Source organism: Rissa tridactyla, chromosome 3 (assembly GCF_028500815.1).
Source record: "Rissa tridactyla isolate bRisTri1 chromosome 3, bRisTri1.patW.cur.20221130, whole genome shotgun sequence".
NCBI lineage: Eukaryota > Metazoa > Chordata > Aves > Charadriiformes > Laridae > Rissa > Rissa tridactyla.
The window spans coordinates 81,191,155-81,209,914 of record NC_071468.1 but is presented as its reverse complement, the minus strand read 5'-3'; the positions used below and the strand labels follow the sequence as shown (position 1 = coordinate 81,209,914).

The window sequence follows — 18,760 nt, the reverse complement described above, 5'->3', positions numbered from 1 at the left end:
TACCACAGGCTTCACTAATATGACACTCAGGTTGCTCCACTTTTCCCTTCCTCCCTTTGTTTCTTCTTGCTGCTCATCATAAATTTTGGCCATTTTCCCAACTCAGTAAAAGGCATTATCGACACTTCTGGCAAACAACTTGAAAAGTCACAAATCAAAGCAGTGGGCCTGGAGTAGCCTACTCCTGAGCACAGCCCAGAAACGGGCTAGGTGGGGAACACAAATATCCCGAAGGTAACACGTGGGGTGCAGAATGTGTCAGTGCATGGCAGGTGCGTGCTTGCCCTGGTCTCCCTGTGCACTACAACACACCCTTTTTGTGTGGACAGTCTGGACCTTTTGTGTTTTAAAGTAATGACTGGATGTGGCGAGCGCCTGTGGAAAGGGAAAGGAGAAGGAGTTTTCATCTTCTTAGCCCTACTGTACAGCTGGGAAGAGTGTGACCCATGATGGTTATGCAGATATATGGATTTTGAATGGGTAACGCTGGCTGTCAGCCAAAACAAAGATAGAAATTGGCACGCTGCAACATTACAAAGAGGCAATAAGATACCAATTACGAAAATTGGATACCTATAACCAGAACAGAAGGAATAGAATGGCCTAAGTGAGCAAATCTGTGGTTATGCCCACATCTGGCACTATACCATCCGTATACTGTCTATAACGCGTTAGCTTTGAAGTTTAAAACTGGTTTATCTAGAAAATAAGGGGATTGGCATTGGTTTTGCTCCTACATGAATGGATAACACTTCAAATTGATATAATTTGTTACTGCCTTAACACAAAAATAGGAACATCTATTACTGGCACATCAAATCAGAAGGGGTAGAAAGGAAGTTAGTGGCAGGAAAAGACAAGTGCTGGCAACCTCCTGGCAACCTCCACTTTTCTCAGCAGCTGAATAAAAAAACAAAAGCAAGGGGAGGGGATGCAACTCTTGATCATTATTTTTTAAATTGATAAAAAAATATTTGTTAGTGTTTTATTACTTTGTTTCAACAGTTATTACCAGCATGGTTGCATTTCTTTTCGTCTAAAATTTGTTAATAACAGAGGTTGAAAATACCTGATAAAAAAATAAAAAGAAGGAATTTATAGGAATGGGACAACATTCTTCTTACTAGCAAAGCAATTTTTGCTGTTCATTTACTTTGTGATTTGTGTTATATAGTGTTATATTAACATATGGTAATGTACTGTAAGGCTTTTTTATAGAAAAGACTTGAGATGCCCAAAATTCTAAGGTGTCTGCAGAAGATTGCTTAAAAAATAGCCTACCTACTTCCTCTTCAGCTTCCCCTATCAGACACAAAAGCTACCCCAAAAATATCTCCTGACATATATCTCTACATGTGACAATGATGGGAACCGCTGCTCACAATATCATGACAAATTATGAAGTCACAAAACAGATTCAGGACATGTGAAATAAACTGCAGTTACCATACAGTTGTGAGAGTTTCACCTGCATTTGGCTTAATTATGCTGTCTAAACTATATTAACACAGATTATAAACAGCTGTACAGAAAAAAGGAATACTATTTAGATCATCTATGAACTATGCAACTTCCTAAAATTTACAGATAATGAATTAAACTTGAAGGAAACCTTATGTGCTCTGATTTATATCACTACATAGAACACTTCTAAATAAACAAAACAAAAAATTAATAAAAAAATCTTATTATTACTAAATCACAAGAAAGAAAAAAAAATCCAATTAAAAATGTCATTTTATAATTTACAAGATATCATGGGATGAAACATTCTAAACCAAAAGATGATGGGGTGGGGGGGAAAGCAAGTAACGTAAGAATGCTGTATTTTATCATTTATATCTAGCCTATAATACTGAAACACTGACAATAGCTGAAGTTAAAGTAACTGTCTGATAAGAATTAACGTTGTCCTTTGGAGTATAACTTGGCCAGTTAAAATGTATTTTTTATGCGAACAGAAGGGGCCTCTTCATTTAGTGTTGAAAATACTCTGCTACGTAAAATATCTTCCTTTTTCTAAGCACTTTAAAAGAATTGCTGATGTCAGGTAAGTAGAAATAGCAAATATTTATCCTCACATCAGGGAAGGATTAGAGACCCAGAACAGGTTACAGATTTTTTTTAAAATGCATTTTATACCTGATAAGCTTTGTGACTGATGCCATATACTAATGGATTTGCTCTCATCCGTACATAAAGATAAGTGTAACTTATCCACTTTACTGCTTCTTCCACATTAGTTACTGTTCCAAGAGCAATCTGGAAGGAAGAAAAGAGACAAAATTAAATGTATATGCTACAGCTGAACATAAATATTTGGCTAAAACCACACAGAATTCAGATCGTTAGCACTAGATTAAACAAAGTGTCAATATGTTTCCAATTTAAATTATTTTAAAATAATCATAGACAATAACTTGAACCATTTATACATTTTCATCCTATGAACATCTAATAACACGGTATGTTCTGTGACATAATATTATAGATACGGTGCTCCACACGATCTTTCCTACACCACTTACAATTTTTAGAATTCAAAGATGATCCAGAGCAAGCTTGTTATATAAAAGACAAACAAAATAACATAATTCTTTAGTGAATATGCTCAGGGTAATTTAAGTAAGAGTACCTTAAAAAAATAATCTACATTTAAAAGATTAACTTTTCATACCAATGTAAAAGCGATTTCCAGTTCAAGTCCTAAATGAAATGATACCGACAATCTTTAGGATTTTCTTCATCATGCCCTCATATTTTGGCAATCTGTTTACACACAGCTTTTGCAAATCGTTTTCTCGTTTTATAACTGGCAAGTAAAACATACAGGTACCTGCTACATTTTTGTTATACCAAAACATAACAAAATTGAACAGGTAATATGTACATATATACACAAATATTTATTTTTCAAGGCCAAATCAGGTATACCAAAAGTTTTTTTTGCTAGTTGACTTTTTTGCTAATTCAATAGTTTTATTACCAAATTATTTACCAGACACACATTTTTACTTCACAACTTCAGCTCTATTTTGTATCCGTTACATTAATGAGAAGCCTTTTACTGCTTATTCCAGTTAACCTGATTTTACGAGGAGAACTTAATATTTCCTGCATGTCCCATGAACAAATATTTTTTCGTTGTTGCTGCTTTTTTAAAACAAGCAAAAGTCCCTCTTACTGAATTTTTGTAATCCACTACTACATTTTAAAAGTTATTTTTGGTTTATTAGTGTTTGGATTTCATATAAACGTTCCACATGACTAAGCAAAAATTAAAAAACCCTCTACAACTGCAAGTGATTTCATATGCACGTTCAGATCTAAGCATCTAGATCTTAATAATAATAAAGATATTCTTTTTGAAATAGCATAATATCTAGTAAAAAACAATAATGCAAGCAAAACCCGTCCTGAGTTAAAATAACTTAAATCTGGCAAAACCTTGTTGATATCAATGACTAATAACATGGAGTAACCCCAACCTTTGTCTCACATGTTTTTCAAGTGATATTTTGTTCTTCAACAGCATAAGGAGGTTGGGGGAAGCCCCACTGTGTTGTTTTGCAAAGTATATAGCTATAAAATGCACTGAGGTAGCTACAAAAACATTCAGTTCTTCATATACTGCTACAGGGAAAACATCTAATACAGTCCACAGGTTACTACTACTCAATTTGCTACACAGGTTAATTTCAGCCTTGGGTTTCTCTCCACAATTCAAATATCTTTCAGTACACACAACTTGAAATAGCATAACACAGTCCAATAGTAACATTTTCCCCCAAACAACCACTTTCATAATCATGAAAACATAAAATTGTCATTATTGAACACAGTGAAGTCTGACAATTAAAAGAAACAAAAAAACTACCCACTTTTTGCCTCATTTGTTCCAATATATGACTGTATTACTTACAAATTAATTATTTTCATAAGCTAAAAGTAAAGCTAAGGGGAAAAAAGTTATTATGAAACACAGTCAGGTTTCAGATGCCATACTGAAATCTCATACTGCACTTTCCTTCCTCCCCCAACTTTATTGATTATTCACTGAATAATATGCAGAGACAAAGAAAAAAAGCAACTTCTAGATATTTGCTGCCATCTAGTGTTCAAGTAAAGTTCTTATGGATTGTTTGAAAATGTATACCTTTGTTAAAGCAGTATGAATGACAGAAGTTATCTTATCAATACAAACGCTGAAGAGTAGTTATGAAATAAATGATTTACAAAGTTAGGAGAGGACCTCTGTTAAGACCTAGGATATGTACTATTCATAAAATCAATAAATAGACAAGGCCATAGTTTATTAAAATAAAAGAAAAAAAGATCTAAATTTTCCAGCGTTTCCTCAGCCATTTATTAGGTATTTAGTTACAGATGGAATAATCAGTGAGTAGAACTATTTACTACGTTGACATTGTATTGTCTGATTGCACCAGTTGTCACAAAACACTTTTTTTTAACTGTTCAAACACAAATAATTATGTTGCACTCACAAAATGAAAACTTGAGTACTATATTAATCCAATTTACTGTGTCATTTTAAACGAAAAAAATCATCACCATCACAAATTTTCAACTACTTGTTCAATGGCTGATGTCACCATCGCCGGGTGATGTGCTCAGTAGTCTGCATTTTCATTAAATCATTTGTTTTACAAATGCTATCCCACAGACTTTATCACATTGAAGAGTATTTCAGAGGAGGTGGTTTTGATTTTCAAAAAAGTGTAAACAGATACAGGTAGCATGGCTTTTTGGGGGTAGTTTTTTGCAAAATGAAGTTTTTATCTCTGTATATACATAAGAAAAGGACAGAAAATATTATATATATAATATATACCATATGTGTTATATAATATACTTTATCTTTTACATAAGAATTTTTAAGTGATTATTTTTATGTTTGTATAATTGAGTCGCATTACATGGATCTGAATCAAATATTTGTTGTTAAGGTAAGAGAGCGAGCAAGGAGTCTTTCTAACAACTTTATACACAATTTTCTGTTTGCTTTGGAAACCAGTGTATTTTGAGTTACCCTTTCAGCGTCTGAAGCGATTATGGTTCCTGTATGGCTTTTGAAATAATTTCTGAATGCTACTAGAATTTTCCCAAGTGGGACAGAATCTCCTCCAGTCACATGTGACCAAAGGACTATTTCTAAGTACAACTGAACTACGTCAGAGTTGTCGTTATCTGTTAACTCCAATGACTTGCCTACCATCTGGACACAGCAGAAGAAGGTGAGGGGAGAACAGACGAGGTTGCTGGTTTTATGCAGGTCAGGTCAGGCCCCAGGGACCAGGACACCCAGGGAGAAAACTTCAGTTACCCCCAGCCTACGCTTTGCCCATTCACAGACCATCTGCTCAGTCACCCAGCTCCTGAGCGATTTTTTTGGAAGGGCTTTGAAGGAGTTCTGTGTCTTTTCTGAGAACCACACTACTTGCCCACTCTTGCAAGGCAAAAAATAGATTATGAGGTTTGTCCAAACTAAACAAGTCACCACCTTTCACACTCCTGGCTTCACAACAAAATTATAAGTAAAGGCAAGGAAAGGCACACCCCTGGGGAAGGTATACCTACTGTCCGGCACTGCAAATCCTCTCAGTTGCTAAGCTCTCTGGGGAAAGGAATACTCCCAGCAACAAGCTGGGGTCCAGCTGTGGATGTCAGGGAGGGCTCTATCAGGTGGAAACAATTAGGGAAGGCATGGTGACCTGAATTGTATGAGCTATTGATGATAGTTCCCAGATAAGTTAAAGTTTATGGTCTAATTAAACCACATCCCCTGCATCTTATCTTTCTTCCTGTATTTCCAGAAAATACACCCGTAGGTATTTTCTGTTTGCCAGCTGGTCAACTGACCCAGGACTTGCTCCTCTCTACTAAGCACCCTAACCAGCTGTTTGTTTTATTCCTTTTTATATTGCATTATGCCCACTGGCACAACTTGAGCAGAAAAGGAAAAGGGCATCTCCATGCCTATGTTGATAATCATCTGCTCATTTTCAGATGAAACAAACCCCAAAACCAAACAAAAACTCAACACAAATCTGCAGGAGAGAATTCTCAGTGGATCGAGGTGCTGAAATACATGTTCAAAGTCTTAATTTTGGTGTCAACTCAATGAAGTTGGGTATATTTCAGCTTTTCCCACTCTGTAGCTTTCCTAAATGCACTTGGACATCAAGGCCAGCATTCTGTCTCTGAGAGTAGGTAACAGCAAACACAAAAGGGCAGAAGGTGCCAATGAGAAGCAAGCACCATATAAATTTCTCCCAAATTCTTAAACTATTGCATCTCCAGGTCTTTAGTTAAAGGTATTGCCTTTGCATTGGATACCTTTCAATTTTTGCACAGTTTTTGAACTACTCTACCTTTTAGATACAACTCCCCACAGCAAAGAGTTCCTTAGTCTAACCTTTCGTAGAAGCTGATCTATTCCTTTGCCCATCCTCTGAAATTTTTCTGCTTCTAGAAAATTAGTTTTGAAATGGGAATTAAAAATACACTATTTTTTTTTTGCATCATTACCCAAATTTTGACTCCTTCACCACATAAGCCTAGGTACAAAATCCAAGGCTCTGGATTCCACTTAGTGATTGTGTGTCTAGGATTACATTACCCCAAATATTTGAATCATTGCCTCATTCTTACCACCTACCTATTTCTGCCAAGAGATCTAGTCTTTATAAAAGCAACTTCATATTCTTGCGGAAACATGGAGTCTTCTCATATTTCCAACTGCTGCCTTGATTTTACTAGTTCTTCTTTCAACTACTGATCTGTCTATAACAAATTAAGAATTTGAACAATTCAGCAGTGCTTCTGCCCTTTAATTGTTTTCTCTTTATAATTACAGCATAAGCGTTTGGATTTCCTGAATGACTTGCAATAAAAGCAGACTCTGCTCCAAAAATATATAATTTTATTACATATTAGTGCAGATTTCCTGGTGCTAACGACACACTCTGTTATGGCAAAGATGACAGTGGTCATCAGCATCCTGTCTAGATTTCTGTAGCAAATCAGTCAATAAACCTATATTTTGTCTCCATATAGTGCTATTGCTACTGCCAAAAGGGCAGTGTCAATAAAAGATGACCAAAACTGAATGTGCTTCCTAAGACTAGCTACTGATCAGTACGATGGCATATATTTTAAAATGTACTTATTTTTTTCAGAATGCTGCAGCTTATGGAGTAGTCATCTCCAGATAAACATAACAATTTCTACAACACCTATATCTTTCTCAGACAATTCCACTAACTTAAATCAAATCAGCATATATAAAAGTTTAGACTGACTCCAATTATAAAGAAAGATGAAGTTACTTATCAAAAAAACCTAACACAATAGCTCCTTGTAACTGCTCATAGTATCAATTTCCTGTAATCTGGCAGGTGCTAATTTTTCCTGATTGTCATGACAAAAGGATAAGTAACATCACACATATCAGATGACAAAAATGGTGGTTTCATGCCCTTGTTACTCTACTGCATTTCGACATTTTCCATTGGTATTTCTACTAACAACCATTTATCACAGTGATTAACAAAATTGTGACTGCATCTTCAGCTGCTGTAACTGTACTACAGCTACAGAATCTACAGTAATTTAAAGCCATGAGTACACTGTTCTTTTCAGATAACACTATCATTAGATAAAATCTGAAAAGAAATAGTTCTGTCTAAACTAATTTGCCAGTTTTCTGCACTTTTCCCCAAACCGCAAATCCTGTGCTAAAAGTGCTGTATTCACCAAACCCCAAATCCTGCGGCAGAAGTGCTGCACCAGAAGTAGCTTTTATTACACTGTACATCACATACTCCCTATGTATCCTTGATTGGATAAGTTTAAATGACTACCTCCTACGAAAAGGAATTATTGTTCTATTCCATGTTTTTTTTGTTCTTTTGTTCTTTTGTTCTACTATTTTAACAAGGCAGGAGGATTAACTTCTTAATTTTACACCTTCAATTTATTTTTCCTAGCAATATTTTTCAGAGAACTAGTTGGATACTCAATTACTGTTAAAAGTCACTAAATTTCTATTGAGATTTTCTCTACTTCTCGAAGGAATTTCAGTAACGTGTACACATTTGAAAAGGAACTACTTAGCAGAAATACATACTTCCCTGGACAAACAAATCTTTCTCTTTTTTAGTAAAAATCTACATAAAGCTTCACGAATGGAGATTGCTTTTACTGTTGTCAGTCTGAACTAAAAACCCTCATTCTGCTTCTGATGTGTGACTGTACTTGGGCAGAGATTGTTCCTGTTAACAGGAATGAAGAAATAGCTTATGAGACCCCTTAAAAGAAAAAAAAAAACAAACCCACAACCAAAATCATGAATGATCAAACTGTGTCATTTGTAAAGAATCAAGGAATGAATCATTACATTTTAAAAGGTCACTGTATCAATTTCTGCTCCTTTCCAGGATTTCCTTTTAAAATTACTATTTATGATTGAATAATGCAGACTTCAACGTGACGAAAAGGTAAAAAATGAACAGAAATATGTAAGATCTATATAGATACAACAGAAGAAGCATCTTAAAAACAAGACTATTCCTAATAGACCAAACAAATGTCATATCTTTCAAAGGGATGATCAATTTTAAAGTGTCACTGGACATTTCAGTTTAGCTGAACTCCTTTACTTTTATTGAAAAAATGTCTGGGGCCTTTGAAAAGCAGTATTTTCCTCTTCATTTAAGCATGTTTAAATTTCTGAGGGTTCCTTGTAAAAAGTGTCTATGCATGTATATATACACATTTTTAATTGGTTATTACAATAGATAGCTTTTGAATCATTATATTTTAATATGACAGACGTCAGTATCTTCAATACAACCACATCATTTTCAAAAAAAATGCATTTTAAGATTTAAACTGAAGCAAACTGGGAATTTGCTATTTACAATAAACTAATTGCGATTACCACTGTAAAACAGAACAAAGAGAAGAGTTCAAGCCAAGTACATTATTCTTCCTATACTGCAGTCAACCATGTGAAGTAAGTTAGTTTATGTACAGACATGCTTTAATTTTTTTGTGGATTTTAATTTGCAGTTACGCAGAACACTTACTAAATTCCAATAACGCACTTCTGATTAAAAGGTAAATGCTAAGTGTTTCTACTGAATGATCTTTTGGTTTTGTTTTATCTTAATGATATTTTGTTCCTCCGTACTACTTTTAATATCTACTACCTTTGTAAAAGGCCCACATTTTCACATGTTCACTCCTCTTAAACAGACACACCTACAGACTACCAGCAATAAATAAAACTTTCATTTTAGATATATCAAGTGTGACAATATTGCATTTTTGTTTCAAATAATATTAACCCTTTAAGGGTTGCTAGTTTCTCTAAATGATTCAAAGGTTACCTCTGCATTTAGGTTGTCTGCAAGGCTTTCAAGAAACTGGCTTTCAATGGGATTCTGCTGAGTAAGAAGAGTCAGGTAATGACTGAGTTTATCATGAGTTGTAATGATGACGCCTTCTCCGAATTTGTCAAACTGAGGCCGTCCAGCTCGACCAAATATCTGCATGACATCTAAAATTCCAAGGTCAACAAAGGAGCCTCTTTTTGCAGCATATATTTGTGTTCCCTGGTTGAGGAAAAGTTAATAAAAATTAACATAAATACACATGAATATAATCCTGATGAGCTGAATACTGAAATTAGGCAAATATAGCATGATTTCAGAAGTGTACTTTAACTAATCCTTTCATAATCTTTGCTATATTTAAATCTTTACTATACAAACTAGACTCCCACTGGAGAGAATCAGTTTAATGAGATATAAATAACATTTCAAGTCAATCAGACATTTCCCCTCCAGGCCCAAAACCCACAATAAAGATCTTGTTATCTATGCCTCTTTACAAGTTTCTTTTAAGACACATACCCATGTGCAGAGTAATGGAAGCTCTTACCTTAATAACAACTGCATGAGCAGGAAGATTGACACCCCAGGCGAGCGTAGCTGTACAAACTAGGACTTTGATATGTCCATTAGAAAACAAGTTCTCAACCAAACTTCTGTCTTGCCGCAGCATTCCTGCATGATGAATACTAAATCCATCTGGAAACAGCTCACGTAACTGCTTATTTCTGGATCTCTGTACCTAGAATGGATGAGCATAAAAATTAAATTCACTTCTAATTACAGCACAAGAAGCACTGTATTAAAAACATTACAGGAAAAAAACCCTATTGAATATTATTATGAGTCAGACAAAAGGAACTATTTCTATTAATGTAAAACTTTTTATCAATGCCAGTATATAATGATTTCCTATAGTCAAATTAGAATTTTATTCTTACCTTCCAAAGAATACACTTAATTGTTTAAAAGACTACTTTTATAAAAATATAGCTTCACTTAAACAGACATCCAAATTTACTGATAACCAGTATGAACACCAAAACTGAGAACTCACATATTGCTTTTTCTTAAAAGCGTCTCTTTCAGAATATGTAGGCAGCTAAAACAGGGTTAAGGCATCAGGCCACACACTATACTTAACATTAAAGAGGGGATACCCTTCCCCACCACCATCAGCTCAGCACAGCGTAGATTAATAAATTCATAGTACGGAATCAAACTGTTCATCTGCCCCTCATTTTTACCTTCCCCACACGTAGGAGGTTGGGATCTCAGTCTGCAAAATCTCAGGTCCTCCAGCCTCCCACTGTGTATAAGGTCCGTAAGCATGTCTCCCTTATTTCTGGGTGCTAGCTTATCATGCTTCACCTAAACTGAGTATTGACTCAAAGTTAAGAAAAACTAATACCCTTCCAAACGCCAAACTCTGAAACTCAAGTTGCTTCTAGTGTGTCTTCTAGAAGGAACTGTGAAGGTAAAAAGAAAACAAACCACTTAAAAAGGAAACCCAAACCACCAGAGTTCATGCCATTTTAGCCCAATAGGAACAGTTGTCCTCCTGTTCAGAAACATGGCCTTGGGCTAAAGCTCAAGTACCACAAGAAGTACAGCTCTTTTATTACAATTAAGGAGGAAAGGCAGGGCAACCTGTTGTAAACTGGAATAAAGGACCTTCAACCAAGCTTTTATGAGATTAAATATAAGGTCAGAAAGCATGCTGTATACAGTCTCTTTACCCTTGACCCTGGCTACTGGTTCCTCAGATATTCAATGTTTCAATGTTCCTCAATTTCCACAAACACTTCTGATTTTCCTCCCATCTCTTCCACATTTGTAACTGCTGCACTCACTGTCTTCCAAAATTGATCACTGCTGAATATGACACCGGGAGGGCTGTGATGATGATGACTCTAATCTTTCCCTAAAACAGATTTCTTTATTATCATTGCCAGCAGAGAATCTCTACTTTTCCACAGACCACAAGAGCATTAAGAATTTTTTGACTATCACTGTACTTTCAGCCCTGTATATTATAGTGAATTAATTCTAGATAAAATTATTATTATTATTATTTTAAATCTTCGCATTTACTAGTACCTGACACACAGCAACTGAAAGTTGACTTAAGGGATACAGGCTGGGTAAAGCAAAGCAAAATATGGTTCACAGTACTGGCATACTGCCAAACATGAGCAATAAATCTCTGCAAACAGAAATAAATAGGGAGATGGGAATGCAATTATGAAGGAGGACATGAAAAGAAAAATACTGTAGGAAAAACACATTTCTCAGCTTCGCAATTATCCAGCTTCTCAATATCTGATCTTTCCTGCTTTAGCAGTAATTATTTACTATTCATTTAAGGGAAATCAAACTCAGCTTTTAACTACACATGATTTTTTTGGCAAATTTAATTAACTGCTGTAGTGCTTAAAAATGAATAAATAAGAAATAGAGAAAGTGGCAGTGCAGTTCATGAAGCTTATTCTTTATGAGCCAAAATGGAAACAAATACTGCATAAAGAACACAAATGCACCAAAGTTTGCATTTACAGTATATGAACAACAAATCTCACAGAAAACAGGCATGTGGAAAACTTACTTCAGCTGCAAATCTGAGAATCACAGTGACACAGAAATTTGGATTGATATTGATTACATTCAGAACGTGGTGTAAACATTTAATAATTTAATTGGCTTTTGTCTTAAACAAAGCAAATCTTCCTATGTGATAGGACAACCATCAGAAATTTCACTTTTTTTAGTAGAGCTGTTTGTACTGGTGTCACATGACTACTTTACAGGTATTAAAAGAATTAGTTTTAAAAAAGCACAATTATTCAATATAAAAAATTACACTTTAAATATTATAATCGGTAGCTGAAAGAGCCAGCAGGTCGAGGGAGGTGATTCTGCCCCTCTACTCTGCTCTGGTGAGACCCCGCCTGGAGTACTGCATCCAGCTCTGGAGTCCTCAGCACAGGAAAGACATGGCCCTGTTGGAGCGGGTTCAGAGGAGGGCAACAAGAATGCTCAGAGGGCTGGAACACCTCTGCTATGAGGACAGGCTGAGACAGTTGGGGTTGTTCAGCCTGGAGAAGAGAAGGATCCGGAAGACCTTATTGCAGCCTTTCGGTACTTAAAGGGGGCTTATAAGAAAGATGAGGACAGGCTTTTTAGTAGGGCCTGTTGCAATAGGACAAGGGGTAATGGTTTTAAATTGAAACAGGGTAGATTTAGACTAGATAGAAGGAAGACATTTTTTACGACTAGGGTGGTGAAACACCGGAACAGGTTGCCCAGAGATGGGATAGTAGATGCCCCATCCCTGGAAACATTCGAGGTCATGTTGGAGGGGGCTCTGAGCAATCTGATCTAGTTGAAGATGTCCCTACTCATGGCAGGGGGGTTGGACTGGATGACTTTTAAAGGTCCCTTCCAACCCAAACTATTCTATGATTCTATGAAATCTTGTTGTCAAATCTCCACAATTTAAAAATTATATTCCTTTGTTTGTAACATGATTGCTTATAGAATCATGGAATCATAGAATTGCTGAGGTTGGAAGGGACCTTTAAGATCATCAAGTCCAACCTTTAACCTACCCTGACAAAAGCCACTTCTAAACCATGTCCCTAAGTGCCCCATCTACCCTTTCTTTAAACACCTCCAGGGATGGTGAATCCACCACCTCCCTGGGCAGCCTATTCCAATGTTTAATAACCCTTTCAGTGAAAAAATGTTTCCTAATATCCAATCTAAACCTCCCCTGACGTAACTTGAACCCGTTCTCTCTCGTCCTATCACTTGTCACCAGGGAGAAGAGGTCAGCCCCCATCTCTGTACAATCTCCTTTCAGGTAGTTGTAGAGGGTGATAAGGTCTCCTGTCAGCCTCATCTTCTCCAGGCTAAACAACCCCAGCTCCCTCAGTCGTTCTTCATAAGGTTTGTCCTCCAGACCCCTCACCAGCTTTGCAGCCCTTCTCTGGACATGCTCCAACACCTCAGTGTCCCTCTTGTAGCGAGGGGCCCAAAACTGAACGCAGTACTCGTATGTTGTCTAATATAATTGAAAGGCAGGGTAATTTACTACTGGGCAACTAAGAAGAGTGAAATCTTGTACAATATACGGAAGGAAACTATTTGTTCACAGTGTTAGGAATTACTATTTCACTAGTTTAGAGAAAGGACTTTGTGAATATAGGAAAAGGAGGAGAAAGGGGAAAAGTTTGTGACAGAAAACACATTAAGATTGGCAATGCTAATCTGACTATAATTCAAGTATTTACAAGTTTAAGATTAATCAATCGTTTAAAAATAATAGGTACACCCAAACGTATCCATATAGCTGCTTTCAGAAAATTTAAACATATACTCTAAAATCTAGTACACATTCTAAAACATCTTTAAAATGCTTAAAATTCGCAGGTTTTGTCTGTTTGTTTATTTATTGAATCTACGAACTGCTAGATTTCCAGGTTGCACCGTAAACAGTTTAGAGACACATTAAATAAAATTTTTCCAACACAGATGATGAACTTTTTTAAATGAAAAACTCACAGCCCACTTTTGACATAGGAAAAAAACAAGTGTCAAGCAAATCAAATCACTAACTATCCTCAATGATTCCATTAACCGCACAGAAATTGAATTAATTTTCTTTCCATAAATTTGTGGGCAAAGCAAGTTAGTTCAAGAACAATGAAGTAACCTAATTTTATAAAGTCACACTTGAGAAAATAAAATAAAAAAATAAATCACATATCTTAGTAATGGCTTGGAAGACTGCTCACACAGCATATCCTTTAATGGCAACATATTTGCAAAAAAACCTCCTACACTCTTGTGCCAATGAATTGCATGGTTATTCTATTAAATCTGGATTTTAATGGTTGCAGAGACAACAAAATCAACAACTACTAAATAAGGCAAGTGAAACTATAAAGAGTTATACTACACCCATCTTGTTCTATTACAGACTAAAAGGTTTTGCTTAAAATTTATACAAAATGTTACTAAGTGCCTCAGGTGTATGGAGAAGTTGTTATTATGAGGTCTGGCACTGGTCTCCTGATTAGAATTGATTTTCTTTCGCCTCCCTTATTGCTCAAGAGGGCTGTAGATTTATGACCTTTGCTTACATGTGTGTGTGCATCTAAAATAGTATGTATTAAATAAATTCCTTGTTTAGCTTGCTGCCACCTATATTTCTCCTTTAAACATCTTGAATTTCATGCAGTTCTTGATTAAGACATTAAAAATGTCATAATTAGACACGGCAAAATGTCCTACTTAATTTTAATGAGAAGTGAGACATATATAGCAGAAAAAAAGATTCAATCAAACTTTAGGGTACGTCAGCTAAATACTTAAAGACAACACCCTTCCTTACCCTTTGGCTTGCATCTATTATCACAAAGGTATCATAGTTCATAAAGACTATAAACTGCATGCTTTTTGTCTGAACTGCCAATACTACATGAACCAAAGAATGAAATTTTTAATAGGCTTATGGGTATTTTTTTCCTTATTTTATCTAAAATCAAGTAAAAAGGAGTAATAAAGCTTGATTATGAGAAGCAGCTGCCAATAAATTCCTTCTTGATAAGTGAAACATCAATTTATGTCTTTTCTTTAATCTCCAGTTGCTACACTCATCTAGGACAGACTAAGTAGTTCACCACTGCTTGGTAAAATTAGATTTCTTTTTTTTCTGTAAATTACTTATTTTTCCTTTTTGCTTCCTCATTTTGGAGATGTTTTTGTTTGCAACTTTGAGTTTTGGTGGTTTTGCCCCACTAATAACACAGTTTTTGCCTACCGTGTATTTTGTTCCAGTAACAGAAACAGCACAGGCTATTCTAGTATTTTTCTCACGATCACCTTACTATAGCAAAACTTCGTGCTTGTGACCGTAAGACTCAATCATTGTAATTTCCTTTCTGTGGAGTTCACAATAGGGCAGCACTTGCAGTTTGCTCAGAATGCGCCATCACATTTGTTCACTGGTTTGAGCAATTCAGAGCAATTTACTCCCATCCTTCATTCTCTGCACTGTCCTGACACCCTGCAAAGTACTAGCTCTTAATTTTGAGGCCTAATTAGCTTTACTTGATGAGTGCTGGTGCTCAGATAGCACAGATATCAGAGACACCTAAACCAATGAAAGTTTTCTTTTTCTGCAGCATTCAATGAAGGGCAGTTTTAATTAGTACTACTACTATGTGATGCATACAATTCAATTATTTCCAAAATAACTGTTTTGTAACTTTCCTGAAGACATCCAAAAGTGTAATTCTTAGGTTCACCTTCTAAAGTGTTTGAGGTTCCAACAAGACAAAAGCCTCCTCTTCCTCATGCATATTAATCATACTGCTGAACCTGCTCTGTTATCTCATTTAAAGAATACTGATTGTCTTTCAAAATTTATGATATCAAGGTAAGATGGGAAAAGACTCCATCCATTCAGGAAATGAAAGGTGTCTGAGAGAAGCAGAATGAAAAAGAGAAGTTGAGAGTCTGTTAGTGGGCTTATTCCTGTTCCTTAAACACAAAAACCAAACATGACTTCAGTACGCATGAGGACTGAGAGAAATGGAAAGAAATGATCAAAGGATTGCATGACCATTCACCTTTTTTGCTCTTCAGAATTTACTGCATATTAATTAATCTATACAAGTTAAATCTTTAACATAAGTTGTATTCTTTTATTTGCAATTACTGTTTCAAAGGGGAGAGATCAAAACTTAGCGCCAAAAAAAACACGAGAAGGGGTTTTTAAATATGAAGTCAAAATATAATAATTTCTTGTTACAGAAAAAAAGCATGAGGTTCTTAACGTGCACATTTAGAGCAAATATAAGAAACCTAGAGCAAATACTAAACCATGGAGTTGAGCTGTGACACTACCTGAGAGTTTATGAAAGAAACTGAATGTGAAGAAATACAGATTGGAGTCTAAAGAGGGAAAATAGGAATGCATTTGAGCTACAATGATTTTACCTGAGGACTCTCCTTTTATGAATTAGAACTTTTATTTGTATTATTCAACTTGTACTGTCTGCATAATAACTAAGCTATCAGCAGCTGTTTCTAGGACAAGGATGAAGTGGCATATTATGTGCTAAGAGCAAGATTAAATTATTATTTTATTACAGAAGCAAAGAATTAACTTTGAACAAAATTTTCCCTGAAGGATTTAAAAGTTGACTACATTTCTGTGATGAATATATATTAAACAATTGGTCCTTATCTTGTATTACCTTCCATGCCTCTTGAGAAACAGCATGAAATGGAAAATTATTAGTATTTACTAAACACATAGTAATACACATAGCATAGAGCCTACTAAATCATACATAAACAGCTTCTCATGAAGCTCTTCTGTAAAGTTATAAATCAGTCACCCAATGGTTCAATACATTAGATTCAGGTAGTGCTTCTCCCTCTTATTACATCCCTCGCTCTTTCCTGGGAATAGCAGCATTAGCTTGACTGACTCTTCACCCTGCAGCTGCTTTCTCCGAAGAACCCAAAGACTACTGAGAGCTCCCCTCAACTAAGATGACTTGCATGACCTAGCAGATCATTTCTGGATGCAGGCAGGCTGGCCAATTTGCTATTCAACTTAATGAGTATGCATGCTCATTCTCTACATCTTCACTTTTTTAATGTATCTAGCTATTAACTTTGTATAGTTACCCTGAAGTAATATCTCTGTCCAACACTTATTCTTTTACTGGGTTATAATTAGTGGGTACCTGGCAAGACAGTATTTGAAGAAGGTAATTACAGCAAACAAATGTGAATCAGTTTGAATTTCTCCTGGAAGAGTCAATAATCTAATTGTCTCCCTCTGGAGATTTAAGTTCACTGTATTAAAGTTAGAATTGTTTAAACCTATGAGTTACTGCTCTGATCAATTTTACTCAAATCACCTCAGTAAGTTCTGTAAAGTACTCTAAAAATACCTCTGAAGGAGAAAGAAAGGAGAGTAGTGTGACTGCTTTGCTTAAACGCCTTCTTCTACCAGTGTAAAGATAACAATTCTTTGAGTGCAATCATCAGGAGCACATAATTCAGGACTAATTTTCTGTATTATAGTATTATAACTGTTTTTCTTCTGAACCTTCTCCTCTTTATGTGTATGCAGGTTTCTATTGATCTAGGGTTGTCTCCTGTCAATTTGTAATTTAGAAATACTTGTTTAGAATAGGAATCTATCCGTCCTTAGTCCTCAGAAGGCCACAGACTATTTTTCAGTTATTGCACTAAAAGCAATTCTCTACATGCACACAATTTTCTGCAAAGCAGAGCTACCTTCAGTGAAAACTAAAAAAAATATTTCAGGTATATATAACATACTGGGTTTCTGTAGTTTGTAAAACACAGAGTCATTGCAGAGTGAACTATCAAAGAATTCAGTTTTAATGTATTTACACCACAATTAGAAAAACTGTATGAAAAAGAGAAGGGAGGAGAAATTTAGACAATTAGGAACAATTGCCAAACAGCCTATCCAAGTTATGACCATCTTGTTCTATTTTTTTATTCAAGTGAAATAATGGCCTCTTTTCTTCAAAGCTATACAATTTTCATTATGTATGACTATCAGTCTTGAGATACGGTTAGATGATACTTGTATTTTAGTATACCATTTTGCTATCTTTATTATGTAGACTTATTTGTTTACTTGTCAGACCAGGTTGCTAACTCTTCTATTTTTTACAGGGTCAGTATTTGGAGGTGCTCTTTGAAGAAAAAACTTGGGAAGCTCTTGTTCCCTTTAAGGGAAAATGAATTCTGTAAACATGGACCAAAAAGACTTGTCTGCTTTCAAAAGTGAAGAGTGAAAACTTATAATTTTTCTGCTAATAAAGAAAATATTAATTATTGCTGGAACACTACCACAGAAGTGGTAACTGTTGGAAATTTAAAATCTGGCAATTCAATGATTCCCTGATGTACTTTGCATATGATAGATAATACTACAATTTTGCAAAATAATGCAGGTTTAAAACGTACTTTCAGTTGTACAAATAGGAACATTATTCCTTATGTCTTTCTTCTGAATGGTTTCAAAAAATTTCCTATGAATTATCCTTTTCTTCTCTTTTTGATTCACAAGGAAAGGAGGTGTAAGGCAGAATTTCTGGCACATTTTTCTATTGCCCTGGCCTTACCACAGATCATAACCTATTTATTGCACAAGGTTGTGTTTCATCCACTTGGCACATCAGAGTGATGGCTGCCAGTTAAAAAATAGATTGGTATGGTGTCCAGAAATTTCTTGCCTTATTCAGTGTGCTCTTTTTACAGTACACAAAGTTACATCACAGCAG

The 18,760-nt window shown here is 35.5% G+C and overlaps 1 protein-coding gene across 4 annotated transcripts in view; it reads right to left on the bottom strand.

Annotated features, from left to right (window-relative positions):
• ASCC3 (activating signal cointegrator 1 complex subunit 3) overlaps nt 1–18,760 on the bottom strand; it is a 274,324-nt gene that overhangs the window by 91,334 nt on the left and 164,230 nt on the right. For all 4 annotated transcript variants that reach the window (XM_054195069.1, XM_054195072.1, XM_054195070.1 and 1 more), the window contains 3 exons: nt 9,967–10,158; nt 9,414–9,638; nt 2,143–2,262 (listed from right to left, as the gene is read on the bottom strand). In XM_054195069.1, coding sequence (XP_054051044.1) covers nt 2,143–2,262; nt 9,414–9,638; nt 9,967–10,158 — 537 coding nt within the window. The remainder of the gene's footprint in view (nt 1–2,142; nt 2,263–9,413; nt 9,639–9,966; nt 10,159–18,760) is intronic.